This window comes from Malassezia globosa (genome assembly GCF_000181695.2).
Source record: "Malassezia globosa CBS 7966 chromosome Unknown mgl_sf_3.1, whole genome shotgun sequence".
Taxonomy (NCBI): domain Eukaryota; kingdom Fungi; phylum Basidiomycota; class Malasseziomycetes; order Malasseziales; family Malasseziaceae; genus Malassezia; species Malassezia globosa.
Window position 1 is genome coordinate 838666 of NW_001849871.1, and position 27791 is coordinate 866456.

The window sequence follows — 27791 nt, forward strand, 5'->3', positions numbered from 1 at the left end:
TACGCAGTACCGGACCGTTTTGCCTAAGGTTAATTGCGCCAAATGGCGTCGGATGTTCGCACGGCATCCATAGCTTGTGCAACGTCGTGAACACGGATTAAGTCGACGCAACCGGTGGCCATGGTAGCGACGCAAGCAGCGATGCTTGCTTGCATTCGCAATGCTGGGTCGGAGGATGGCGCATGAACCAAATCACCAAGGAACCGCTTGCGGCTAACTCCCAGTAACACAGGTATATGTGCGAGTGACATACACGGGCCCTCATGCAATTGCGTCGTATCGTGAACTTCCGGACTAGCACACTCACGCAACATACCTGCTGCGCAATGATCTACAAGCTCTGGCAAACGGCGCAGCAAAAGCAAGTTATCTTGTTTGTTTTTTGCAAATCCAATTCCTGGATCCAAGATCAGGTTCCATCGACGCACTCCGTGAGCTAATGCATTTCGGACGAGTGTTTGCAACTCCATGCGGACATCATTCACAATGCCACCTTCGTAATGAGTAAGGCGTGTCATGGTCGACGCATCACCACGCATATGCATAACGATAAATGGACAGTGGCGTTGTGCCACGAGCACAAGCATTTGTGGGTCTCTTGAGCCTCCACTGACGTCATTCACAATCATCGCTCCAGCATCTAAGGCGCACTTGGCCACGTCTGCTCGGTACGTATCGATGGAGATGGGTGTCTCCTGTGTGATAGGATCTTCGCGAATCGCCTTGATTAGTGGAAGAATTCGTGCCTTTTCTTCTTCGACAGACACTTCTACACGGCCAGGAGCCGTGCTTTGACCGCCTACGTCCAAAATCGCCACCCCCGCTCGGACCATATCACGGGCTGTGTCCAACGCCCGCTCCAGATCCAAGTGCTGACCGCCATCTGAGAATGAGTCAGGCGTCGCATTCAATATGCCCATTACGCGAGTTTGCTGGCCCCAATGCCACATGCGGTCTTTGACGGGCATCACACGTGTCATGGAACCGTCCATGGTCAAGGGTAGCAATGATGCCATCGTGCGCTGGAGAACAGGATGTACGTACGTCGGCATCATGTCACACACAGGACGGAGCACAAATGCACGTTCATGCAGACGCGCATGTGGAATGATCAGTCGCTCGCCATCTGTAACCTGTTCATGGTCATACAGGACAATATCAATGTCCACGACACGAGGCCCATTTCGCGGTACATGTTCCTTGGTACGACCAAGATCCCGTTCAATCTGCTGGCACACATCTAGCAATGCATGTGGCGAAAGAGAAGTGGAAATTTTGCATGCACCATTAAGGAATCGAGGCTGGTCGATGTAGTACATGGGGGCCGTTTCATAGAGAAAAGAGGTATCGACGACACGAATGCTCGGATGCGCATCCAAAGATGAGACAGCCGCTTCGATATAACGAGCGCGGTCTCCAAGATTCGCGCCTAGTGCCAACACAGCAGTATGATGGGACTGGGGCGTCTGCACGGGCGTTTGTTTTCGGCCCAGGTCCAGATGTGGTTGTGATGCGGCCGGGTCTCCGAGAGGAAGACCGAAGCTGGAGCTATCCCTTATAATTTCCACGCTGGAGGACTCGGCAAACATGATGGCGCTGGGCTTGGCGATACAAACACGAACATGATCGGCAGAATGTTGACGGCACAATAGTTCGGCCACTTGCGTTGCGAGCGATTCAATCGTTAGGCACGCCGACGCTTGTATGTGCATGAACACACTATGAGCGACGGAATTGTGGGATGCACATGTCACGGGCCATACGTCTATGTCCACGATGACACGCTGTGTATGTTCACGTTCCCCAAGGATTGACACCAAGAATCGCATCGACACGGAGTCCATGAATACGCAGCATGCCATGTTCCAGCTGCATCATACCGTGGGTAGTGGCAGCATCTCGTGCACTGCGTACAAGAGAGATACCAGCTGCGTCTGCATGGAGCAAAGCCCTAGGAAGGCGGACATGTACTTCCGCATAGGGTGCGTGGCACTCTTCCAGGCACACTTGCATGCAACCTTCCGCGGCATGAATCATCGAGGAGCAAGCATTTTCTGTAGCAAAACGTTCGAGCGCTCGATACAAGGTGCCATAGTTGTGGGTATGCTGAATATGATCGCTTTGGCCGGCGCGCGCCACGTCGGTGAATATGTGTGCGTCGATATGCAAAGGCTGAGGCACTGATCTGCCCCAAGCGTCGACGCCAGCTTGCATGCGTACTTGTAGATCATTCACGCTGATACGGTCACGTAAAGTGTTTGGTCGGGCGTGCGAGAGCACCAAGCTGCGCATCCCGTTCGACATGACCCGACTCAGCGCCGAGCGGCCCAGGAACATCGAAAGGCACACTCGCCTGAATTTTAAGGCCCTGTGGATCTCGCGTTTATTGAAAAGCCCTCTTTCTTGCCTTGGAATTAGGCCTTACGCTCCACCTGTTCTTTCTGCCAGCAGACAGCAGGGGCCGAACGGCGTGGGTGTGTCTTCCTCCAATCTCACGCGCACACCTGGAAAGACCAGTGGAGAGGAATCCCCTATTTGGGCTGGTCAGCACCCGATGTGATCCGATTAGCTAATACATTGAAAGAAAAAGGCTGGTCGCACTGGACAGTGATGGTCGTGCACGAAAGGGGGAAGCAAGAAGCAAGAAACAAGGTGGATCCGTCCGCCAGACTTGCGTCGTGATTGCTTGGCATTTTAGACGGTCTTTCTAACCTGTGCGCGTGAGAAAGCCTTTGGTGTATATGGACTCAAGCGTACCGCGCCAACTGAGCGCACAGTCTAAGCTGGTGGAAAATGTGGCACCAGCAGAGATCTCAACGTCTGCCCTGCCATCCGCAGCGACAGATGTGAACAGAGCGACGTCGTCAACCAATGCAGAACTCAGTTCGGCACCGCCAGCACCAGCACCGCGCCCAGCGCATGGCCGACGTAGCTCAAGAACATATGCAGCACTTACTGCTGCTGAACTTCTCTCTCGAATTGATGCCCACGATTTAGCGATGCAGGCGCCCGTGCGCGGAACACAAGGGATTCTTGATCTACATTACCACCAACGCATGTATGTATTTGTATTGCATCTTGAGGATCATGTCTGACTTTGAATTCAGTATGATCAATGCGAGTATTTCGCTGATCGAGCTTCTCCAGCGCGAGGTTCGACACCCACATGCAAGACAGCTGCCAGATATCTATAAAATCATCGCTCGCACCTACTCGCGTGGTATACATACGCCGCTAGAGCTGGTACTCACTACACTAAATACTATGGCGACGATGGACCGCACAGCAACGACGGAATGGCTCGTGGCGCCTAAAGACTCGCACGTGCGCATGGCGCCGATTGTCATCGTAATTGACGTGCTGGAACGCATGCTTTGTGACACATACGCATTGTGTGCGTATACGTATGAGCGTGCATCTGAGGGGCGCGTGCGTCGCGCTTGTGTGGAATGGCTGGGCGAACTGGCCCGGCAACAGCTGGCAACACTGCAATACTGCCGCTCGCTCGGGACGCCGCACAGCCTGTACTATGAAGAATGCGAAGCATGGCGCTCGACGGCAGCTCACTGGTACGGCATAGCCGCTCGCGACGTGCCGGACGATGGCCGCTGGTATGCAGCACTGGGTGAACTGTGTGAACGAGATGTGCTCCTTTCCATGTACTACTATTGCAAGAGTTTGCAAGTCGTGCATCCGCGTCTAGAGACGCGAGAAATTATGCTGGAGCTGGTTCACCGGAAAGTGCAACAGACGCGTGTTGCAATACGCTCACCGGCGCATGACTTGTTCGCGCACCTGCTCGGCTTGTTGCTCATGCGAGTTGAACTCGACACGTTCGAGGGCGTACTGAATCGTCTAGCACACCACCTCACTCAAGATCCATGTCCCCTACTCGAGACCGAATGGTGCATGATAAGTGTATGTACGGCTGCGGCTATTCTTGAATTCGGTCGTGAAGATGCCTGGGTACCGGCGCGCCACCTCGGTGCGTTCCATATACCGTCAGATGCACGCCCGCTGTCGGACTCATGTGCGACATTGCTCCCGGATCTATATAAGCAAATCCAGCTGGCCACTCAGACACATGTGTCTCAACCCCGTGACGTTGCGAGTATCCTAGCCGCATGCGATAATTACAATATGCCGATGCCCTTGTCATGTGCGTTGGCACTGGCTATCACGCTAGTTGATATGGCCACACGTCGCCTGAGCCTGGCGCTCAATGATCCTGCTGCACATATCAATGCGCCGGGCATGTTCCTGACCGTCATGCTTTCATTTTTGTATGTGCTGACGCTTCGTACGGATGAGCCCCATATTTCTGCGGTGTGTGAGGTTCTTCGCGACCGGCTTCCGTGGAGTCAGCTCGCATCATATGCATGTGGCGATGTTTTTGGTTCGCGGCCAACCGATGAAGCTGCCTTACTGCCACCAGCGCAAGCAGACCTGCCGGAAGACTGGTGCCTCCGAGGGATTCTGTGGAATGTGTGCACGCCAAAAACGTCGCCAGTGTTGTCGCAGACTGAAGGCATGCATGCATTTTCCTTCGTGTCGGAATCCAACATGCTCGCCGACCTAGGCGCGATATCGCGCCATTTTGCGACACTCACGACAAATACATATCGGGCAGCATATGCACAGGATCCTGAGTTGAAGCGACTCTTGCAAGTTCGACATGCGCGCACATCACTGCTTACTGCGCGTCTATATGGATATACTTTCCAACATAAGCGTGATCCTCATGACTCTGGCAGCTCACTATCAGAAGCGTAAGCAAATATGATGGCTGCGAGAACAAAAAAATGGCGTCCACCAACGTACCTTCGTTCTGCATGGCCCGTAGCTGGGTAGTACGTTGTCCAACTTGCTCGGCCACGAAACGAGCCGGGATTGAACACATGGCATCCTTCATACGTTAGTTCAAATCGATCATAGTGATCCGCAAGTACAAGCTAGTAAGTGGGTAAGTGAGAATGGGAGGAAAGAGTTTAGGATGGCTCAGCTTTGAGACGTACCGCACTTGGCATGGGGTATAAACGTAGTGCATGAGCGTATTCCCAAAGAATTGGGCGCACCTGCGGCGGCAACGGACACAGATGCGCCTGATCCAGCAGCGTCGACACCAGATACTTCTGCAAGTCGCCTGCCTCGAGATGATCTTTGAGCAGCATCGCGCTACGAAGCATCTTGCTCATGATGTTATCGCGGAAAATCACAATGTCTTGCGAGAAGTATACCAAGCGACACGGATTACTCATCCAATGCAGGCGCGTTTCACAAAAGTCGCGCGGAAGACGACGCTCGAACCGCTCTACGAGTGGCGCTGGAATACGCGGTCGTGGGAGAAGTGGCGTAGCTGCTGGATCGCGTGCACCTGGCACGAACACCCAATGACAGGATTCAAGTAGGCGGGGGAAACGGGTCATAATGTCAGCGAGACGAGCAAACGACGCAGCGTATGTCTCTAGAGCACCATCGACTTCCACAGGCGTAGATGAAAAGTGACCACACAGAACAATGGCTAGAGGTACAAAGTCTGCATCCTGGTACCCTTGGAGGATGGCACGAAGATGCGCAAGTGTGACCGGATCGTCCAGGTGGACGTCCGAGAGCACAGTCACACACACATCAGGGTGTTGAAGTTCTTGGGCGCGCAAGGCCGACACATGTTTCGTGGGCACAGCACCCGTGCCGTACCAGTCCAAGTGTCCAGCAATCTGGCGTGCATCCTCGCGGCGCTCACTAGGCGGATGTCCCATCGCCCACACACGCAACTGCTCCGAGTTTGTGTACTCGCCTTCGATCAGGACGTAGGCACCCTCGGTAAAGATGCCTTCACCCGCGACAGCTTGCTGGAGATCCAACGGCACGTATCCTTCAGTGTCTTCCAGGATATAAGTGCCGTCTGCCGAGGTAGACAGTCGTCCAAAAAGCAAGCAATGCTCGCCTTGACGACCAAGTAAATGCTTCGTTGTCGTGAGCTGCATCATAGAAGATCGCGAGGACGTTGGTCCCGTAAGTGCCGGCAAAAAATGCTCATTTCGCAGCACAATACTGCGCAAGAGCTGATATCGTTCTTCCATGTGTGCACTGGGCGCCTGAGCTCCCGACAAGAGTGATCCACGCCGGCCAACCTTCTCAAACACCTGCCGTGGAGCATGAAACCGAATATATGGCTGATGAAAGGCGTCACAGACACTGAAATATCTGGCCAGATCAGGTATGGAACCTTGCGTCAAAGGCATCGCATTGGCATTCGCATCGTCCGCCGACTCTACAAGCAGTTGATCGTACACTTTTTGTAGCGCCTGCGCAGTGACGACATGCCCATCAAACCCGGCAATATTGGCACCGGCCACATGCTGATCGACCAGAGCACTTGCTAGAGCATCAATAGCCTCGGTTGTCGCATCCTCATCCACAAGCAGGTCATGTTCCTCCAATGTTCTGTACATGAACTGCACGGCATCTGATTGGAGCTGCAAGTGTCGTTTCTTTGTGAAAGCCCGCAGCATGACCCGCCGCACATCCAACGGAACGTGCAAGCTGCCACTTTCCTCGGCCATAGCGGTACCCAGTGATCAAATGCGACTGGCTCTTGAGCGCCAAGACCGACAGACTGCGCAAGATCCTTCCTCTCCCTTGCAAAATCAATGACGCGTGCGTGTCACGCGCCATTGGTAAATGGAAATTATCTTCGTATCCACACACCACCACAATGCACTGTGCCTGTTTTAGTCAGCGCTCACCGTCTTCGACCGTTACCATTTCATGAGCAGCGCCATCGGGGCGCGAGAGCTGGTTCAGGCGGAGCTAGCGGCGCTTGTCCAGGCACCAGCAAACGCGGATGTCGCTCTTCTGCGTATACTTGGTCAGGTGCAAGATTTGCTGCAATGCCCGCATGCCTACGATAATGGGCGTCCAGGCAGCACGTTATCGTTCGGCGTCGACGCTTTGCGGGCTTGGACCAGGGCGCTGGAGGCGCTTACGGCAAAGCTCGAGGACCCCAAGCAGTTTGGCAATGATAGAGCCTGGTCTTTATTGGCGGTAAGAATCATGAATGTACTCAACCTGCCGCCGTCTTCGGCGACGCAACGCGTGCGTGCCTTGATCCAGCAGGTATGCTCTGCGCTAGATCACGTCGAGAGAACGACGGAACTACCTACCTTTGCTTCTTCACTTCGTGAAGCCGCTTTTTCGGACAGCGAAAGCCAAGCGAATCTTATTGTGCAAGAAGCCTTGCTTGCACATTATGGTCTGAAGGTATTGGCTGAGGCGCCACAAGAGTTTTACACCCGTGTGCTGTTCGGCATCCAGCAGGGCTTTGGATCCATTAGCAAGCGTTCAAGTCTTGCCATAACCTTTATGCAGCATGCGTTGGATCCATCGACTGTCATGGATGTTTGGCTCGATCCTTTGGCAAACTGTTTATGCACGGCAGAAGAACGTGGCGTCGAACACCTTGTGGCCCATGTCATACACCCATGGCTTAGCAAAAACCCATCCACTTTTCCAAAGCTCTTGCAGGCTTTGGAAATGTACGGAAATTCGCGTGTGGTGATGTCAATCTTACAAGCTGCGAAAGTACATGACTTATGCGTTGTTGCAGACACATCCGATGACAAAGTGTGTGTTCCTGGAGAGATACTTGACGTGTGTCTAACTTCCTCTTTACCACGGATGCGCGTAGCTGCCTTGGCATTGTGCGTTGATGCAAAATCGCCTGCTATGCCGCTAGGGCCCGCGGAAATGCTTATTCTTCACCACTTCTTCCAAGATAGTGAAAGTATGCATCTAACAAGTGCTGTCGCTCGAAAAGACACCATTGCCTTGTTTGTCAAGATGCTAGTGCGGATCCGAACTAGCTCGAATAAGCGCAAAGATGAATACGCTTTGCAAATGCAAGAGTTTCTACGCACGTTGTTCAACTCCTTGGCACATGCACTGCATCCAGGTGCACCATACGCCCGTACGATTCTCGCTGTTTCGTGTCTATACCTACTTCTTGAAGCAACAAAAACAATATCCACTGACTTGCAGAATGCCACAATGCGCGAGGGCTCACTCACTGATGCTGTGCGTGCATTGCAAAAAGCACAGAAAACTTTCCCTGCAGCCCAACTGACCCCGCTAACACCTACGCCAGCTCTCGTGCATCGCTTGCTGTGTCTCGCAACAGAAAGCACATATGACGACATACAGTCGATTGCAGTGTTGGTCTTGATAGGCCTCGCACATCGTGGTGGCTCGTGTTTGGGACGATCCAGAGTTTGTGTGGACACACGTGGTCGAGCCGAGCCTTCGACGACTTACTGGAACAAAGGAATCTGATGCATATGCTGGTGTCCAGCTTCTGAAGCTATACCACGAAGCATGCGCTGCGCCTTCGCACGTGCCAATTCTATCGCGTTTGCACTTTTTTGTATTCTCAGAAGAGCGTAAAAACGAATCGAATTGGACATGTGCCTTGCTGGACATTCATCTACATCGCCTAGAAACGCAGCTGGATGAAGCAGCTGCTTCATTAACGCATGCATCTTGCCAGGGTCTTCACGGCACATTGGCTGCAATATCATACCTCGTAAGTGCGGCTGTAGAAGAGGCAGGAGCTTTAGCATCTGTTCTTGTACCATTTGAACGACTGTTCGAGGAAGTGCAGCGGGTTTGGACCCTAGTTATGCCTGTACTATGTGCAGCAGCGCCAGAAAATGCAGACGATCACTCTGAACTCGCTCGTGCGCAGGAGCATGAAGATGACGAAACTTATGATACAGTTGAGCAGCACGACACAGGAGCTCAATTCACATCCGTTACATCACAGCGTATCCTCTCATTTTCGTGGCGAGCCATGAAAGAAGTTGCTGCTTTGCTCGAAATCATCACGCGCAATCACATGACCGAACAAAATATCAAGCGAGCGAGCGATCTCTTCATGCTGTGGCTCTTACGTATCCGGCACCGCGGTGCATTCAGCACAGTCTATCCACACTATCAAAGCTTGGCACGTGCGATTTGTGAGCGTGGCATGGACGGGCCGTCCTTGTGGCTTCAAGCATGCCTGGATCATGCTGATCAATATGCAGCATCTCTGAGCACAACTCGACGTGGCGCCGGTCTTGGGTTTGCTGTGCTTGCATTGCTCAGTGCACATTCGGGCACCAAGCTTGTGGATCTGACGCGTACATGCGTCTCACGCCTGTTGAATATGGCCAAAGGGACAGAGCGGATAAGATCGATTCATGCATTACACATTCTACGTGTGCTTGTAATGGACAGTACCATGGCTCCAACCATGAAATTGCACTTAGGACAGGTACTTGCATGTGCTGTCACATCATTCCAGTCTGTCCATTGGAGTGTACGGAATGCAGCAATGATGCTATTCTCCGTGATCATTGCTCGATATTTTGGAACAAACGCATTTAGCACCCGAGGTCCCGGTTCGCATCGACGCGGTGCAAGGCTTGAAACGTTGTGGCGTGGCAGCGAGACGCTTGCACAGGCTCTAACAGATACACTCGAGACGTATGCAGGCCAGGAGGATACAGACCTGGGCTATGCGTCAGCTCTTTATGCAGTTTTGTGTTTGTTCTCACAGTCTGATGCGTCTATATGCAGTCCATCACTGCTGGCGGCCGTGGAGCGATGCACGCAGAGTCGTCAAGCGGCCCTTCGCGCATTAGCTGCACATTGTTATGCTGTCCTTGTACCGCTTAGTGAGCAGCACGCATCTGTAAAGCGACTGCTTCAGCAGGCCACGACTCGTAATCAAAATGCGTTGGCTGGCACGCTTGCTGTCTTGGAGCACTGGGCAAGCCCTACTTATAAGGCTGATATTGAGAGTCGCATGGATTTGCTCACTGATAATGACTGCCCTGTTACACTTGCATCTTTTCTTCAAGTGGCAAGGAAATGCAATGCACTCGAGGCAGTGAAGCCGTGGCTAGCCTCATGGATCCACGACCTTTTGAATCCACCGTGGAACGTTGCTCGTGATCCGTTCACGGTGTGGCTCCTCCCAGTCGCCCTCACTATGGCGATGCGTGTAGACATGTTGCCTCTTGCCGTCCTGCATGCAGATCATGACATACGGTCAGCGACGATCGATATCCTTTACCAAGACCCAGCCATGCTCGAAGTTGCCCAATGGGACAAGGTGGAGGTGCACAACGCCCTGATGCATACGCTCCTCTTCGATGTGCATGTGTCGCTCCATGCTCGTTCACGTGCGGCTCATTTAATCAACGTGCTCGGATGCGAGCTCGAGGATACTTATGCTCAAAAATTGATCGTATTAGCTGCATCGACAGAGTCAGTATTGCTTCTTGAAGCTCTCTTGCCGCTGACGGGCCGTGCGGTTCGGTCTGACCGGTCTGACATGCTAGAGGCGTGTTTCTGGATCTGGGATCAATGTTCACATGCAGAGGCATCGCCCGCATCTCGCCTTGGGGTCGCATATGCCCTCCAGCACGTGCACACGTCGCATATTCAAAAGGATCTCATACTTTTACGCTTGCTTCACGATGATGACTCTGACGTTCGAGAAGCCGCATGTCAACTGCAAGAGTCAGATCATACAAAGGGCGGGCGCTTTGCTTGTATTTATGCGCTCCATCGTGGCTCTGAAGCTTGTACGCGAGAGATTTGGCGGCGTCGCTTGCGCGATCCTGCCTTTCATTCATATGTGTGGAAACTTTTGGTTCCAATCGCTCGTATGTATTCTTGAGCTTTTCGTGTGTCGTTGCTAACAGACTTGCCCAGCTTCATTTGTCGATGAGACATCGCTATTTCCGACAGAGGCTGCCAACCAATACTACGATCCCGTCACAGATGTACTACGCGCGTATTATGCATGTTTGTCAGATAACATGGTGCCGCCGGCGTCACTACATGAATGCGCGCAGCTAGCATGGCAGGCTCTTCATGACAATGAGCTTGAAGAAGTCTCAACCCAAGCGACTTACCTAATTACGTTGCAGCGTGCACTCCTCGTGGAATTGGCGTGTCATTGGCGTATTCCTCTGCCAGATGGCGCACAATCCTACACGCAAAAGTTGCTTCATGAGAAACTGCTCGTGCCATTACTACATGAAAATGCCGCACATACTTCAAATGCGCCGCGTCTCACAGCGCCATTGCGAATCGCGTAAGCTGATTGTGCCGATTGACGACAGGCTGTTGTCGGATTTCTTTTTTCCGAACGTAGGAGGCGTTGAAGGCCATATGTATATGATCGGACAGCAACTAATTCGTCGTGGTCACAAGGTATGTATGAACGGGTCTGCTTATTTAGGTGATTGTCGTTACACATGCCTATGCACCGGATCGTGTAGGTGTGAGATACCTAGCAGCAGGGATGAAAGTCTATTACGTGCCTTATGCTGTGCTTGTTCGTCAGGACACGCTGCCAAATTTTTTTGGACTGATGCCCGTACTTCGAACTATCCTGATTCGCGAGCAGATTCAACTTGTACACGGACACCAGGCACTTTCAAGTATGGCTCATGAGGGACTCTTCCATGCCAAATGCTTGGGTCTCAAAGCCGTGTTTACTGATCACTCTCTGTTCGGCTTTGCCGATGTCGGCAGTATATTGACAAACAAGTTGCTGAAGTTTGCCCTTGCTGATGTCGATCATGTGGTGTGTGTAAGCCACACAGGGCGTGAAAATACCGTTCTTCGCGCCTCGTTGCGACCCGAAAACGTGTCCACGATCCCAAATGCTGTAGACGCTCAACAGCTGTTTCCGGACCCAACATCCCATGCTATCAAGGATATATGTGTTGTCGTGCTTAGTCGCCTCATGTATCGCAAGGGCATCGACTTGCTTCTGGGCGCGATTCCCGTACTCTGTGAACGCCACTCCGACATCCGCTTTGTCATTGGTGGTGATGGACCGAAGTATGTGGAGCTTGAGCAAATGCGCGAACGATACATGCTCCAGGACCGTGTGGAATTAGTCGGAGCCGTACGACAGCGCGACATCCGCACGCATCTGAATCGTGGACAACTCTTCCTCAACACATCATTAACAGAGGCGTTCGGTACATCAATCATCGAGGCCACCTGTGCCGGCTTGTACATTGTCACAACCAAAGTGGGTGGCATTCCTGAGTTGTTGCCTTCGTCAATGATGCGACTCGCTGAGCCATGCGTGGAATCAATAGTCAGCGAAATGTCACTAGCGATCGAGTACCTCCGCACAGGGCAACACGATCCGCATGAACAACACTACAAGGTGGCTTCTATGTATTCGTGGTCTGAAACAACACGAAGACTAGAGACGGTATATGCTCGGGCCATGGCGTCTCCGAACCGGTCAGTCACGGAACGGTTCGAACGCTATATGTCTATCGGCGGGCCGATAGGTGGACCCATCATATGTCTTGTTGTGGCTGCACAAATGATAATCGCTCTTGCACTAGAATGGCTAATTCCCGAGGCGTCCATTCCTCGAGTTCCATAGTTATGTCATAAGACTTGTCAACCATGTTGTGGTGATGAAGAGCAAGAACAAAAGCTGGAAACCTAGTTGCGTGCATTATTTGAGCTGCATGTCGAAGAAAGATTGAGCTAACTTGATTGCCTCATCCACGTCGGCCTTCGTCCCTTCGCCTTGGCCTTGTGCTCCATCGGGTTTACCGCCTCCCCGGCCTTGTAGTTTTTCCGATACAGCCTTATTCCACGAGACAGCGTCGAGGCCACGCTCAAGCTCATCTTTCGGCACAAAGTTGCCGTATAGCGTCTTGGTTTTTTCGGAGCCAGACTCGCGAGCAAACAGGTACACAGACTTGTTTAGCTTTCGAGCGACAGCGACACCCGACTGCAACGCTTTTGAGTTGGCACCTGTGTCGAGCTGGGCAATGTAAACACGCGCGTCAGGATTCTCGTTGAAATACGTTTGCACTGCCTCCTGGGCCACCTTTACATCTGCTGCAGCGCGTGCCTTGAGACGCGTGTCGAGAGCTTTACGAATCTTGGTAAAGCGTGCCTTGAGTTCATCTTTACGAACTACGCTGATATCCATGCGTGCAAGCTCGACACTGAAAGCTTTCAGCTGTGCCTCCTTAGCGACATCATCTGATACTTGATCAATCTCGTCGAGGCGCTTGGATGCTTCGTCTGCCGTAGCGGTCACAGCCACAGCCTCGTCACCGGTCACAGCGACGATGCGGCGAATGCCTTTAGCAATACCGCTCTCTTCTGTGACAACCAAACGGCCAATCTCACCGGTCTTCTTGACATGAGTACCACCACAAAATTCGATAGAGGTTTGACGCCAGCGTGGGTTCGTTAGATCCTTGGCCATCTGATCAATATCAAATTCCAGAGCAACGACACGCACAGGGTTCGGATAAGATTCACCAAATACAGCACGAAGACCAGGAATCTTGTATGCTTCCTCAAGTACCATGTCTTTGGCATATACACTCACGTCTCGCTCAATAAACGAGTTGCTAATGTCCTCGATCTTTTGTAGCTCTGACACGTTAACCGGGGCCTTGTGCGAGAAGTCGAAGCGGAGCTTGGAAGGTGCCACCAACGAGCCCTTCTGATCCACATGGTCACCCAAAATCTCTCGTAGTCCAAAGTTTAAAATGTGTGTACCTGTATGGTTATTTTGAAGGGGACGGCGTCGCGATTCGTCGTAACTGACGACAACCTGGTCGCCCACACTCAGTTTACCGTACTTGAGGAAGCCGATGTGCAACACATATCCATTAGACGCCTGTACGTCGGAGACCTCGAACTCAGCTTTGCCATCAATCACAAGACTACCCGTATCAGCCTGCTGACCGCCGCTTTCAGCATACATGTTGGTTTGATCGAGAAGAATGCCGAATGGTTCACCCGCCTTTGCCAACGAGTTCGAATCACTCACAAATTTGTGTTCCTGGAAGATCGCCTTCACATGAGCCTGCATAGACGGTGTGTCGTACTTGAATACGTCGTTCGTTTGAGGAACGGAGGCATCTGCATCCAAGTGGCCAAGATCATGCACATCAAGCTTAACAGCAAGGGCCTCCTGTTGTTTGCCTTGACCCTTGCTAGCCTCTTTGCTTTCAGCTTGTGCCTTTTCAAATTCAGCCTGGTCAAAGGTAAGGCCTTGCTCTTCTGCCATGATGCTAGTCAGGTCTACCGGGAAACCATACGTGTCGTACAATCGCCATACATCTGCACCGCTCAACTTCGTGCGTCCTTCGGTGCGTGCAGCATTCGCGTACTGTTCGAACAACTTCTCGCCCCGGTCCAGAGTACGCGCGAAAGATTGCTCCTCTTCATTAAGGATCGCCTGCAACTCCTTGGTTTTCCTCGTGATCTCAGGGAAAAATGAGCCCATCTGCTCAACCAGCGTAGGGACTAACTGGGAGAAAAATGCACCAATCGGGACCTGGAAGTACTTGCGGACAAAGCGCGTACCACGACGCAAGATACGACGCAACACGTAGCCACGACCATCTTTGTCGGGAATGCAACCGTCACTAATCGCAAATGTCAGCGTTCGAATGTGGTCAGCTACCACACGATATGCAGTGTCGAGGCCATCTACATCCTCAGCGCCAAGCTTGCCGCTGTAAGGACGGGCACCAGTTAGTTCTTGAATACGGGAAAACAGGGGCATGAAAACGTCCGTATCATAGTTAGACCGCTTATCCTGCAAAATGGAGACAAGACGTTCAAAGCCCATGCCTGTATCGATGTGGCGTGCAGGTAGGGGACGAAGTGAGCCATCCTCCTCTCGATTGAATTGAATAAACACATTGTTCCACACCTCAATAACATCAGGGTCGTCCATGTTCACAAGGCTTGCAGCATTTCGGCCTCCTACACGATCAAAATGGATCTCACTGCATGGACCGCAGGGGCCAGTTGCACCCATTTCCCAAAAGTTGTCTTTTGCATTGCCCTTAAGAATACGTTCATCAGGCACACCGACTTTTCGCCAGATCTCGAGTGTTTCAACGTCAGGTTCAAGGCCCTGCTTTGGGTCTCCCTCGAAATAGGTTACATAAAGACGGTCGCTGGGCAACCCATACACTTCTGTCAAAAGTTTCCAAGCGAAACTGATAGCTTCCTCCTTGAAATAGTCACCGAAACTCCAGTTGCCCAGCATTTCGAAAAATGTGTGATGGTATGTGTCTTTACCAACATCATCCAAGTCGTTGTGCTTACCACCTGCGCGAATACATTTCTGCGAGTTCACAGCGCGACGTAGTTTCGAAAATTCGGACGATGGATCCACTGTCCCCAAGAATATAGATTTGTACTGGTTCATTCCAGCATTGGCAAAAAGGAGTGTTGGATCATCGTAAGGGACAGTTGAGCTCGACGGCACGAACGTGTGCTCCTTTTCACGGAAGAAATCCAAAAAGGTGCTGCGAACCTTCGCCGCTGGCCATTCGTTCACCACAGTCGCGCTTGAATTCGACATAGACAACTTTCTAGAAAGACAACAAGAAAGAAATATGCCAGAAGAAAACCGTCTTGGTGCCGGGTGAACGAGTCGTGCTAGGCTAAGCCCAAGAGGCATACACTGGCGGAAAGCCACGTTGCGAGAAGATCGACGAACAAAAGAGCTATCTGTGGAGGTGTGTTCCTACATGCTTTAGCCATGAGTGGAGATTTTTGGCAACTCATGACTTGGACAGATGGGTACAATTTGCAACGCTTGCCTAGATTATTAACCTTGGCTCTTTCATCATGCTTGGCTTATTCACAAAGTCGATGGAAGCCGCATGCAGTTTGACTCAATCACTCGTTGGGCCTTTTACATAGCAGATAGTAAAGACATCATGTCAATAAATAGTTTCTGAATTGTCCAAAGCCTGTCAAGCCAAGCCTACGTCCAAAGCGGATAGGAGAATGACAATTACGGAGGTACTCTGCGACAGGTATTTCTAGCGGTGAACTGATACATAAGATTATTAAACAATGGTGAGTTTCGACAGAGGGTTCAGTTTCGATGTGTAAGAATTTCATGCGCACTCGCCAGCACATTCTCATCGCAGCATCATGGTCGCCGAAACAGACCGGATTTTGTAATACTTGACGTCGAGAGCAGCGGGTAAAGTTTGAAATAACACCAAATGGCCTTGCGCACCCCTCAAAATTTTACGATTCTGGGGTGAAGTTACCACAATATCCGGATATGCATTGAAATATCAAAACCGCAAGGCTAGACCCATTTATTCATAGAAGTTTCAGCTGCTAATAATGACCTTGCCATCCTCATATTGATTTGAGACAAATCAAGCGAAAGACGGGATATTTTGGGTGTCATTCGCAAATCTTAGGCGTTCAAACGAATCATAAGCATGCATGAGGAGTCGATATTTTGAAATTAGTATAACGTCTACGATTGGTTAAGAGACTGAATTGAATCGAATAAGAAAGTGTTGGAGCATTGTATGGTACATCCATTCATTGCATTTTGACCATTTCTCCTGCTAGACAACCTGACAAGACCCTTTTCATGCTTCCCCAAAATCATTACAATTGAGATACTGCATAATCACAGTCACGTAGCCATCAAATGGACCGTCACATCTCGCAATAAATCAGAGTTGATATTGTATATTGTTGGTTACCAAAAATAAAAATGCAGCTGTAAAAGGTGCATTAGAGGTTAGCGAAATGAGACTTAACATGTATTTTTGACGTCAGTGACTGCCATACAAGAAACATAGTCGAGGTTCGTGCCGCCATGCAGTAACACATTTGCATACGCAAAGGCCTACATGTGTGGAGAACGGTATTGAGATTGGTAGCAGGACATCATTCCTCGATACCGAATTTCTTGCTTGGTAATATACTAGTGGACATGACTCTAAAGCGATTAATTTGGCAGTCGCTGTGACGAATTGTCTTCAACGCAAGATCAACATAGGTCACGAGAATATCAATGTGCCACGAATCAGGACGTCTTATGGCAAAGTGACGTACTTAGTTCAATATCATACTGATTATATGTTGGGACCAGTCAGAGAATGGTTGTACGTGTGTGTGCGAGTCATATCGCACTCAGTGCGCTCTGGTAATGTCACAGGTCCCAGTGCAAACAAGACGCCAATCTCGAGACATGTGAGCCTATAACGAATGCGCTCAAGTATGCATCAATTATGTTTTACAACATGATTGGGCATGCTCCTGGCGCTGCCACTATGAGCGACTTGCAAGAAAGCACAGTGGTCAAAAGCTTTACTATAAGGGAGTGCGGGAAAACTAACAAGCGCCAGATATGTCTATATGTCTACGAGGTGCAAACCTGAACTAGCTATCCTCCCCCTCCCCCCCCCCCAAAAAAATCTTGCATTTTATTCAACGTGAGGCGAAGAAAACAATACGCCACCCTTCAGAACACTCAGGCATAGAATCATGTTCACATTTCTAGCATCAATATATACTGAATTTCACAGCGACAGAAGTCGATGAACAGCGAAACGATTCCAAACCATGAAATGCAAGGGCATAACGCACGGGGCATCACCTTTGTCGACGCCATTCAAACTATTGTGCTAGCTCATTCTTGGGGAAACACCCCTTAATGCGCATGGCTATATTTTGTACGGCTAGCGGTCGGATTTGCCCAACTTGACGCCATCCATCATACGCACCAAATGACAAATGATGACACGACATTAAAAGGTAGATAGTTTGTGATTGGCAAAGACGTGCAAGAAATAGTAACTTGCTCCATAAGAAAAAAGGGAAATGGGCCACTCAGATTTGACTTGGTCCTATCGGATGGTAGTCTTGCCCAGAGCTGTGGGGTTCCCCTAGCAGATTGTCGCAGGTGCTTAACTGTACGACTAGGAGTTGGCATCTTTTTGCTGTGTGCCCAAGAGTTGCATACGCTCAGGGCGAGTGGTTCCAACTCACGAAGCATGAACTAAAGCTTGCTTCAAGAATTTAGCATATACGAGGAACCTTAAGCAAGACGAGTCTGAGACAATTTCATACTGTTGATTGATTTTGGATTTTTTTTTGCTTGGTTGCGACGAAGTTTCGAACACTTACTGTGGTTTGTTATATACTTTGCTTTCGTATGGATACCTTAAGCTGGAACTGTCCAGGACCAGGCTCCCGTTTCCCAATGGTGGATGCGGGTATCAATTCTTCTGCTCCATTGTCTCAGGTTGAGTCTGTATCTTACCACCCGGATAATGGATCTCTGAGCTCCATGTCCCAAGATCTGAATTGTACGACTCGCACCGGATCCATGACACGCACAATGGAGCAGCCCGTACTGTATATTCCCGGTAGCAATGTTACAATGCCACAACTTGCTGGTCAAGTTGGCTCCTCATGGAATGGCATCTCATCTTGTGATCCAAGTATGCAAACGAATCCTGCGCCTTCAAACAATCCAGCCGAGCCTCCCATTATTAATGTTTCTGAGGCGGGGCCTTTACCTAGTGGGCAAGATCCTATGGCGATGATGAATGTATTCGGTTCATCTTCACCCTTATGTCCTAAACAAGGAGCGTATGCATCTCATGTATCAAAGTCAGTTATTCTAGGGAATCAAGAAGATCTCAGTTCGTCTATGTCGGTTTATTATTCACCAGACTCTGCCATGTCATCAGGAACGCCATGTTTTTCTACTCGCCAGACAGGGCCTGAGAATGTATTGGATCCTACAAACGGCGTTCGTCGACAAGATTCTTCAAACCTTAAGGGTTTCTTAAAGTTGGATGTGAACATGGGTTTTATGGGAGATGGAAAGATTGACTCACCTACTTCGGGTCTGCAACCTGTTATCGGCTGGAAAAAACGTCGCTCCGTGTCTGACGTTGGTCCACGCACGCCCTCAATGCTTGGACCCTCTATGGACGCTCTTCCATCACCCATTGATGACTTATCGTACTTGATCAACTCTATGGGCAGTCGCGCCCAGACGGATAGGCCTTCGATGAATTTAACACATTCAGATGAACAGGATTCGGCCTTTAACTTTGGGTCATTGAATCTGCACGCAGAAAAGCACCCGGTGTCACATGTCGCTTCGCAATCTACCGCATCAGCTCCCGGAGCAATGGAAGGAGATGGTGACGCAACTTCAATGACTCAAGCAAAATCCTCACTCCAAAACACCTTGGAACAGGCTGGGAAGTCGGCTGCTACATTGGACCCATCGTATATCCCCACAATGATGAATCCAACCCCATTAGTGGATAGTTCAATCGTGGATGCACTCTCCAGTCAAAACTTATACGAAACGACGCTCGAAGATGCAAAAGAGGAAAGTTCTACGGGGCCAATTCGAACTTGTCCAAGTGGGCGGAGCTCACGTTCTGTGAGTCCGTATCACGCATCAACTCGAAGTCTAACCCCCGAGTCAGAGAGGAGCTTGGAGGAAAGTGCTATTTATGATTCGGCTTTGCGGATGTCTCAGTGGAGATTTCCGCTTAATAACTCTCAGGCAGGGCATAAGAGTGATTCGCTTCATCCGTTGGACGCGTATGGGCATGCAGTCAACACATCAACCTTGACTTTCCCAGGAAGTGTGAGATATCCAGGTCATCCCAGAAGTGCTCGGAGACATATGCGGGCTGCTATTTCCGAAGATTTTCATGGTCGTGTACGTGTAGGAGGAATAAGCTCTTGGGGCAATTCCTTAGACCTTACACACCAAGGCTTCCCTTTGCTTAACCATTTACCTACGACAGGCGACTCACAAGTTCTATCTCCTGCGATGGTTCGCTGTGCCTCTTCGCCAGGCAAACCTTCAGAATTTCAAGCATCACCTGCTGGTCAGGTGATGGACACTGGAAATATCTCTGATCCAAATGATAAGCTAGATTTGGAACGATCAAAGAATGAGCCGCAACTGAAGCCTGAACTCTCGAGTCAGATGGTTGATTCTAGCCCATCCAGAAGTAAAGTTAAAGTTGAACCAATGGATAACGCTCTCCAAACAGCCGCCCAAACTCATACACCTGTTGTCACGACTACAGCCGCACAAGCAGCATCTGCCTCGAGAAGGAAAGCAGAGGCGCTCTTTACGTGTCCCTTCCCAGATTGTGGCTCCACGTTTACGCGCCAATATAACTTACGAGGTCACATGCGCTCTCACATGGACGAACGACCATTCAAATGTGAATGGCCTGGATGCGGGCGCAGTTTTGCTAGAACGCATGACTGCAAACGGCATCACAATTTGCATTTAAATATCAAGCCTTATCAATGCGAAAGTTGTGGGAAAACGTTTGCGCGTTTAGACGCGCTTAACCGTCATCACAAAAGTGAAGCGAGCACATGCGGTGCTAAGCTACATGAATCGAAACCAGTTTGACTGCATTTCAGGATCACCGATGTACATAATTTGAGTTGAATCTAGATTTGAAAAAGACCATGTCCTCACCAACTAACGGAATGCTGATGTTGTTGGATCATTCGATCGGCTATAAAACGGCGCCACACGAGAAGAGCCCACTGTAATGTGAGACTTGATTGCGTTAAGAAAACAACATACCCGACTTGGAAGCATAAAAATGGAATCTAGCAAAAAATTGTTTCCTGGGGCACATCCGCCTGAGGATATGCGCAATAGTAGGCCAACCAATCCGTCTGTGATAGAGAACTCGTTGCGTTCAACACCACGAAGAAGATGTTGGGCGCAAGCCTCTGGCGTCAATCCTTCGTCGGTACCTTCGATATCCTTCGTAAGCTGAGGTTTGGATTTGTTCTCTTCCTCCAGACCAGGGGAAAGGATCGTTGCGGGGAAGTACATATGTACTTGGATACCATGCATTTGCAACTCTGAGCGAAGGGATTCGGCCAAGCCTAGTCCGTCATCAGTAAAAAGCTTTGCTTACCGCGAATAGCGTACTTCATTGGGGAATATTGAGTGTATCCTACCATCCCCATCAAGCTCAAAACACTTCCAGTGAAGATGATTTTGCCGTGCGTCCGATTCTGTTTCATGAATAGTGCCGCAGCCTGAAAGTGTGAGTCAGAGTAAGCATACATACGTGAGCAGTCGAGAGTGCTGTTTTGTAAATGAGACTGATACCCTTGTCGAATTCTGCTTCGGTTTGATCGAGGAAGTAGCCAGGTGTGGCCGCTCCAGCGCAACAAAATACTGTATCAATTGAGATGGGACAGTCCTTCAATGCAGCAGAAGCGGCTGCAAAAGTCGATACATCTGCAACCACGTAAGATAGGTGCTGTTTTTCTTGCTGACGGAAAGTTTCTATTTTCCTCAGAGCGAGCTCAAGTTTTGCTTCTGAACGGCTGCAAATGACGACATGAGCACCGCGTGATGCCAGTAGTGTGGCAAGTGCGAGGCCCAAACCTTGGGATCCGCCCGTAACTAATACTTTCTTTGGATTTAGTGACACGAGGTACCAACCTTATCGCGCGGGTCCCATCGTGCTGTCCGTCGCAACATTGCACCGCAAAGAACGGTGAGCAGGCCACAGATGAGGAGCACCCACATAGACTGTTGAAAAGAAAGGAGCTTCTCCACAAATAAATAGTTCATCTGTTGCTACGACCTCATGTCATGGACATACGCAGCACGTATAAGCCAAGCTCAGGAATGTTCAGAAGCTACATCGCTCGTCAAAGTGGCAAGGCATTCACCCTGTCTATATGGATGGCTTCTAGAGCCCAATCCTAACTCGCCGTACGAGAACGTGCGCATCACTTCTCAACCTGGCCGGTCGAATTGCGAATGTCAAGGCTTGGTTCCTCCTAAATCGCTGCGGGTTCAAGTAGGAGAGCAAACTTTGGATTCTGTCGACGATTTACTGCGCATTTGGCCGACCTGCGGGAGATGTGGGCATTCGCTGTTGTCACACGGCATGTTAGAGATGGAGCCCATTGAGGAGCGAAAACGACGTATCCAAGTAGGAGTGCGGATGGATGAACTTCTTGAGGTAAGATTGCATTAAACTTAACATATGTCAGGATCAGGGAGCCTTGTTAAACTTTTCCTATCGAGATGAAGACTTGGATTCTTTGAAGAAGTATGTTCATGACACTTACGCAGACAAATACATTCTCTTTCGTACATTAAACGCCCAGTATCGAAACAAGTCGCCAGATCAGAGAGAGGGAAATCAAAGCAGCTTGATGTCCAAGATGCAAGGATGAATCTCGCCGTTCCAAACCCTGATGTGTTTCACACGCTTAATTACATGTACCAACGTGCGTTTTGTTATGAAATTCAAATGTTGCTACAGAACCAGACAAATGCTGTGTGGGACACACCTTTGTGCATGCGCCAATTTTTTGCATTAGCGAGGCGAGCTGTCATCCGTGTTGATCCGTCAATCAAGCATAGTGTTTGTCGGCGTTGTTTCCGGCCTTTGGTAGACGGCCTTTCATGCAGCACCATGATTAAAGGTATGCCCCGTCTTCGCTACACTCAAGCTAACTTATTAGAGCAACGTAAAAAATCTTATGTACTGAAGCGATGTCTACATTGCACGGATGAACGAACGCTTTCGTCGCAGGCGAATGACTTAGTAACGCCAACGATCCCGTGCATTCGTTTTAAAAACAAACGAAATCTCTCTCAGAAACAGCGCCGCAGGCGTTGGTTGCATGCCCAAACCCAAGCATACTCTGACAAAAATTGTAACAACAGGTTACCGTACTCTAGCCGTATGGAAGGGCTGAAATGGGACAAACCTATTTTAACTCAGGGGCTAGCTCAAGGGCTTGATGCAAATATCTTAGAGAAAGTAATCAAGTTCCGAGGGGGGCATGTTAAGACTGTTGGCATTGGTCGCAATGGACAAACCGAGACCACTCGTGCATAGCATTCCGACAAAATCCTGGCATTTGGTTTCTCAAAATTCGGCTGTGCACTATCAAGATTAACCAGTAAATTGTCGCTAATGCCAAGTTAAGACCTGGACCTGAGTGTTCAAGTTGAGCGCATAACCAATTGCATTTCGAATTCCAGATTTAAACGTTGAACTGACAAATTAAAATCTACGATTGAGGCACATGACTTTTCATGCCGAAACATTTTGACGTTCCAACGTACCAAACGACAATTGAATTATGGACAGTTAACGATTTTTTCCACAAACCAAAGCCTGCATTAACTATAAATAAAGGACCACAAATGGGGTAACTTGACCATTGCCCTTAGTTAAGGAGTAAAGAACCATGAAGCTAACGTTTTCGGCCATAATTGCTGTTTGCATCGCTCTTGCAGAGGCCGTGCCCTCTGCTAAGAGAGACATGGAATGCAAGTCTACGGGCAGGTCCGGTAGACTCATTGGACACAACAGTGCTACTGGCGCCAAGTCGATCTTTGAATTTGATTCGACTGATAATCTTTCCACACTTCACGAAGTTCTCAAGACTGATCAAGAATTCGAATTCTACAGCTGCAAAGCGCCGTCAAACGAATTTGCTGGTGCTGGATTCGGTGCTGCTTACGGTCAAATACGCAGTAAGAAGGACTCAGACATGTGCGTAACGTCTGGCTCGATTGTTATTGGTGGCAAGGAGAAAGGCGAGCCCGAGTTTTTGTTCATCAACAACGGTCGCGTCACCCTTGAGAAGTGCGCCAAGGATGGAATGACACTTCGCCGTCAGTGGTTCGCTGCTTCTCAGGGAGTGCCCATGTGTCCTCCAACAGTTTCGCTACTTGGATACCAGTCAGATGTTCCGCAAAACTTTATTGGTATTAATAAAGACGGCACAGCCCATCTTGAGGCGAACTTGTATAAGAACATGGACGAGTACTTCTACCTTGCTCGTGATGTATCAGACAGCTGTAAGTAACCTTCGAGCTTGAGATGAATTGGTTGGAAGGGAATTGGAAAAGTTATTTTGCATTTTTAGTTTATGTTTCTGATTGATTTTGAATGTTAATGACGAGTTTACGTTAATCTTCATATGGGCGCGTCAATCGTTTGTAGTGTTACGGCAAGGTAATCAGCCGGTTCTCTTGAGCAAGAGTTACACCTTGTGCAGCCCGCGAAGCATCATAGTCGTGATTATCTCTGCTGCCATAAGCGGCTTGTAACGCCATGTGCGTATCGTAAACACTGAGATAGTAAAGGCGCACCAGTTCTGTGATAGTCGGAATACATCCGATTAGACGATTCACTTGCAACGCGGCCCGACAATGTGACTGTGACCTCAGTATGTGAGACTCTTGATTTCTCGTGGGCTAAACTATAGATGAATTTGGCATCTGATCATGGACAAAGGACAAAAACTGTACCTAGCTGTGTGGCACAAAGTTTCGCACCACCCTTGATACCGTCGGTAACGACAGCAGATATGTTAAGATGATGCTCAAGAATCCGCGCAAATAGTATCAAACAAAAATATAAGTCACGCTTTTTGGGCTCAAGCATGCTTCGATCTCCAGCCGTTGGTATCCTATCAATAATTGGATCTGCGCCAAAGGCATGTGTTAAAGTAGCTTGAGCAGGGGCCGCTGCGTTACCGGCAGTACTGAACACAGATCACGCGTACCACTCAGATAAATTATACGAATGACCGACTCATGCATACAGCCATAACGCCGTTGAACAGACAAAAATGCCTTCTGTCAACAGTCTATATCATGTATCGAGAGCAAATTCAAGTTGCAAGAAACTATGTACGTCAGGGTTAAAGAACCAAGTTCAAATAATAGGAACACATTTTAGTGACCTGAGGGTGGCCACTCGAGCTTTTCACCATAATTCCAGTTGATAGCCTTTGTCTGTACATATTCGTGGATACCTTCGTAACCAAGCTCACGACCGATACCAGATTGCTTCATACCACCGAATGGCACAGCAGGGTTGAGGATCTGCTGGTTATTGCACCAGACGGTACCAGCTTCAAGAGCATGTACGACGCGCATGCAGCGGTCAGAGTCTTTCGAAAAGACACCAGCAGCTAATCCATAGTCTGTATCGTTCGCCATTTCGATGGCCTCTTCTTCTGTGTCAAAGGTGAAGACGCAAGCCACGGGGCCGAAGATCTCCTCATCGACAATTTTCATTCCCTTTTTGCAGTCGCCGAATAGTGTAGGCTGAATCCAGTAACCATTCTTGAACTTCTCGTCCTCCATCTTATAAGGTTCACCACCGTACAAAACCTTCGCACCTTGTTCCTTTCCGGATTGAATGTAGCTTAATATACGTTTATATTGGCTTTCACTAACTTGTGGGCCTTGGAAGGTACTTGGGTCAAACGGATCGCCAACCTTGTGCTGCTTCATCGTGTCAAGTAGCAAGTTGAGGAACTTGTCCTTAATGGAATTGTGAATAAATACGCGCGTGCCGGCAGTGCAGTTTTGACCCATGTTGAAAAGGAAGCCCATTGCGATCCACTTGGCAGATTGCTCAAGGTCAGCATCTTCAAACACGATCATAGGAGACTTTCCGCCCAACTCGAGTGAAACCTTTTTAAGGTTCGAGGCAGAAGCAGCCGAAGCAATTGTACGACCGGTAGCCGTAGAGCCGGTAAAGGCAACTTTGTTGATGCCCTTGTGTTCGGAGATAGCTTTACCGACCTTAGAGCCCAGACCGTTCACAACATTGACCACGCCAGAGGGGAAGCCGGCTTCGATAGAGAGCTCGGCAAGCTTCTGCGCCGTGAGTGGAGTAATTTCAGCTGGCTTCATCACGATGGTATTGCCAGCAGCCAGAGCAGGAGCAACCTTCCAAGCAAACATCATGATCGGATAGTTCCAAGGGATGATTTGACCACAAACACCATACGGGACCAGCCTTGTAAAGGCAAGGCGCTTGCCCTCAGCAAGTTCGATAGTTCGTCCATTTAGTTTATCGGCAAGACCTGCATAGTAACGCAACGTTTTCACGCTTGTAGCAATGTCCATAGACTTGGAAATCCAGACAGGCTTCCCGTTGTTCAATGATTCGAGCTCTGCTAGTTCATCGGTGTGTGCTTCAATCAGATCAGCCCATTTGTTAAGCAGAGCAGCACGTTGGTCAGGCGTCGTATGCTTCCCCCATGCGTTGTCGAATGCATTGCGGGCCGCCCTGACAGCAGCATCGACGTCAGCTTGATCACCGCCGCTTATAGACGCTATGACTGAGCCAGTGGCGGGATTGTATACGTCCAGCTTGTCATTTGCCTGTGCAGGACGGAAACCACCGTCAATCAAAAGGCCAGTAGGGACCGTGATTTCACGTCCAGTAGGAGTAACAACAGTACAAGTTTCCGACATTTTAGAGACAAGTATTGTGTAGCAGGAAACGGGGCGAGGGGAAGTCTCCTTTTATACTTTGTGTTGCCCTTACCCGGCAAAGCACAGACGTCGAAGGTTGGGCGCACAGATAAAGGGACCCTGTCCAGAAATTTCGAATCGTACCTCCTATTGGTTCAACGAGCTTGTTTTCCCGTATTTGCGTATGCTTTTTTACAAATTAGAACGCGGCGTCCCGGTTGTCAGTGCTGATTTGACAGCCTCATCTAGACATATCGAGATACGTCAGGTCTACAAGTTGGGACTCCACACGTGCGCAACGCCCAAAAAATGCGCTTGAGCAAAATTGGGCTCAGCGCGTATTCAACAAATTCCCTTTGTTTTCGAAAAAGCTGTGGCAAAGATAATTTAGGCATGTGTTGATTAGTATAAAAAGGATTCAAACAATCACACAAGCATCGGACTGATTCGTCGGTCCGAATCGTGCTCGTTCCAATGTCCAAGTTGTGTTGTTAAATATAAGAGAAAAGTGCACCTATAGTTCGCCTAACGCCAGAGTCACGTCATAAGTGGAGACTTATGTATTAGCGCTGATATAGAGTTTGAAAACAAAGTTTTATCTGGAGACTGGAATTTTGAGGATTGTTGATTAACAGGTCCATTCAGAACATAGTACATCGATACATGGACTAATAAGGGGAATTGAGAGCACGCGTTCTATTCCTTCACTTTCAGTGGACATTAGACCTTGGCACATCAACATGTCAAAATTATCTTTCTAAAAGACCTTATTTAAAAGATTCGACTATGCGATCAAACGTTGAATCTCTTGCTACTATACGCACTCTTTTATGGAATCATAGCTTCAAGCAAATTTTAATACAAGTCAAATACGAAACAACGACATCTCGGGGGCCATCCTAGAGACAACATGAAGCTAAAGCAGAAAAAATTGCATAAGATTCATTATTATGGATCGAAAATGCACTGCCTTTCTATAAGACGCTGGGAATAGGTTTAACATGCAGGCATTTTTGCCGTCAGCATTTAAGTATATCTGAGAAGAAGAAAACTCCTCAGATGTGCGCAAAAGTGGTGGCACATTCACAAATCCCAGTGTGGCAAGACAGCGCGAACTTTGAGATATCCCGGCTTCGAATTGCCAAGCGCAACACAGTAGCGGCATTTTTCGTTTAAGGTATCTGGTACACGTTACTATTCATTATGAGCTAGAAATTGCTAGTTCAAGGACATGACGATAAGGAATAATGGAGTGTTGGCTGGGTCAATGATGACAATCCAAGTGGAAAATTCCCTCGCCGAGCCATCGGCATCAATGGCAAGTTCCCCGCCGATCCCCTCTCTGTCAACTCGGACAACTTTGTCCACATCAACTTTACCAACAAGTTTGGTGATGGACGCCCGTCCACACTGCATGCACACGGACTCTTCTTCACGAACGTAAACTACTACGATGGTGCTGCTAGTGTGACACAGTGCCCTGTCCCGGATGGATACTCGTTCTACCACGAGATTCTCAACTCGCCAAAGAGTGGCGAAAATGCACCCAAGCAGTGGGGGAAACCCTATTGGCTGCATGGACACTACAAGGGTCAGTATATTGATGGCCTTCGGACACCATTCATTATTC

The 27791-nt window shown here is 49.3% G+C and overlaps 11 protein-coding genes across 11 annotated transcripts; 5 read left to right on the plus strand and 6 right to left on the minus strand.

Moving 5' to 3' along the window:
• Positions 1 to 29: 29 nt before the first annotated feature.
• Positions 30 to 1589, minus strand: MGL_1723 (uncharacterized protein; the record flags this gene model as incomplete). Its single annotated transcript, XM_001731488.1, has 1 exon — positions 30 to 1589. The coding sequence occupies one exon, from the start codon at positions 1587 to 1589 to the stop codon at positions 30 to 32; it is 1560 nt and encodes a 519-aa protein (XP_001731540.1).
• Positions 1590 to 1794: 205 nt separating this feature from the next.
• On the minus strand, positions 1795 to 2214 carry MGL_1724 (uncharacterized protein; the record flags this gene model as incomplete). Its single annotated transcript, XM_001731489.1, has 1 exon — positions 1795 to 2214. One exon carries the CDS (start codon positions 2212 to 2214, stop codon positions 1795 to 1797), a length of 420 nt encoding a protein of 139 aa, XP_001731541.1.
• Positions 2215 to 3087: 873 nt separating this feature from the next.
• Positions 3088 to 4773, plus strand: MGL_1725 (uncharacterized protein; the record flags this gene model as incomplete). Its single annotated transcript, XM_001731490.1, has 1 exon — positions 3088 to 4773. The coding sequence occupies one exon, from the start codon at positions 3088 to 3090 to the stop codon at positions 4771 to 4773; it is 1686 nt and encodes a 561-aa protein (XP_001731542.1).
• Positions 4774 to 4988: 215 nt separating this feature from the next.
• On the minus strand, positions 4989 to 6566 carry MGL_1726 (uncharacterized protein; the record flags this gene model as incomplete). Its single annotated transcript, XM_001731491.1, has 1 exon — positions 4989 to 6566. One exon carries the CDS (start codon positions 6564 to 6566, stop codon positions 4989 to 4991), a length of 1578 nt encoding a protein of 525 aa, XP_001731543.1.
• A 2111-nt stretch (positions 6567 to 8677) lies between these two features.
• MGL_1727 (uncharacterized protein) lies at positions 8678 to 10726 on the plus strand (the record flags this gene model as incomplete). The annotated part of the gene is made up of 1 exon (XM_001731492.1): positions 8678 to 10726. One exon carries the CDS (start codon positions 8678 to 8680, stop codon positions 10724 to 10726), a length of 2049 nt encoding a protein of 682 aa, XP_001731544.1.
• A 368-nt stretch (positions 10727 to 11094) lies between these two features.
• Positions 11095 to 12466, plus strand: MGL_1728 (uncharacterized protein; the record flags this gene model as incomplete). Its single annotated transcript, XM_001731493.1, has 2 exons — positions 11095 to 11265; positions 11294 to 12466. The coding sequence occupies 2 exons, from the start codon at positions 11095 to 11097 to the stop codon at positions 12464 to 12466; spliced, it is 1344 nt and encodes a 447-aa protein (XP_001731545.1).
• Positions 12467 to 12541: 75 nt separating this feature from the next.
• On the minus strand, positions 12542 to 15433 carry MGL_1729 (uncharacterized protein; the record flags this gene model as incomplete). Its single annotated transcript, XM_001731494.1, has 1 exon — positions 12542 to 15433. The coding sequence occupies one exon, from the start codon at positions 15431 to 15433 to the stop codon at positions 12542 to 12544; it is 2892 nt and encodes a 963-aa protein (XP_001731546.1).
• A 2787-nt stretch (positions 15434 to 18220) lies between these two features.
• MGL_1730 (uncharacterized protein) lies at positions 18221 to 20296 on the plus strand (the record flags this gene model as incomplete). Its single annotated transcript, XM_001731495.1, has 1 exon — positions 18221 to 20296. One exon carries the CDS (start codon positions 18221 to 18223, stop codon positions 20294 to 20296), a length of 2076 nt encoding a protein of 691 aa, XP_001731547.1.
• Positions 20239 to 20838, minus strand: MGL_1731 (uncharacterized protein; the record flags this gene model as incomplete). Its single annotated transcript, XM_001731496.1, has 3 exons — positions 20239 to 20337; positions 20477 to 20787; positions 20820 to 20838. 3 exons carry the CDS (start codon positions 20836 to 20838, stop codon positions 20239 to 20241), a joined length of 429 nt encoding a protein of 142 aa, XP_001731548.1.
• A 2289-nt stretch (positions 20839 to 23127) lies between these two features.
• Positions 23128 to 23751, plus strand: MGL_1732 (uncharacterized protein; the record flags this gene model as incomplete). The annotated part of the gene is made up of 1 exon (XM_001731497.1): positions 23128 to 23751. The coding sequence occupies one exon, from the start codon at positions 23128 to 23130 to the stop codon at positions 23749 to 23751; it is 624 nt and encodes a 207-aa protein (XP_001731549.1).
• Positions 23752 to 24625: 874 nt separating this feature from the next.
• MGL_1733 (uncharacterized protein) lies at positions 24626 to 26161 on the minus strand (the record flags this gene model as incomplete). Its single annotated transcript, XM_001731498.1, has 1 exon — positions 24626 to 26161. One exon carries the CDS (start codon positions 26159 to 26161, stop codon positions 24626 to 24628), a length of 1536 nt encoding a protein of 511 aa, XP_001731550.1.
• Between the last annotated feature and the right edge of the window lie 1630 nt (positions 26162 to 27791).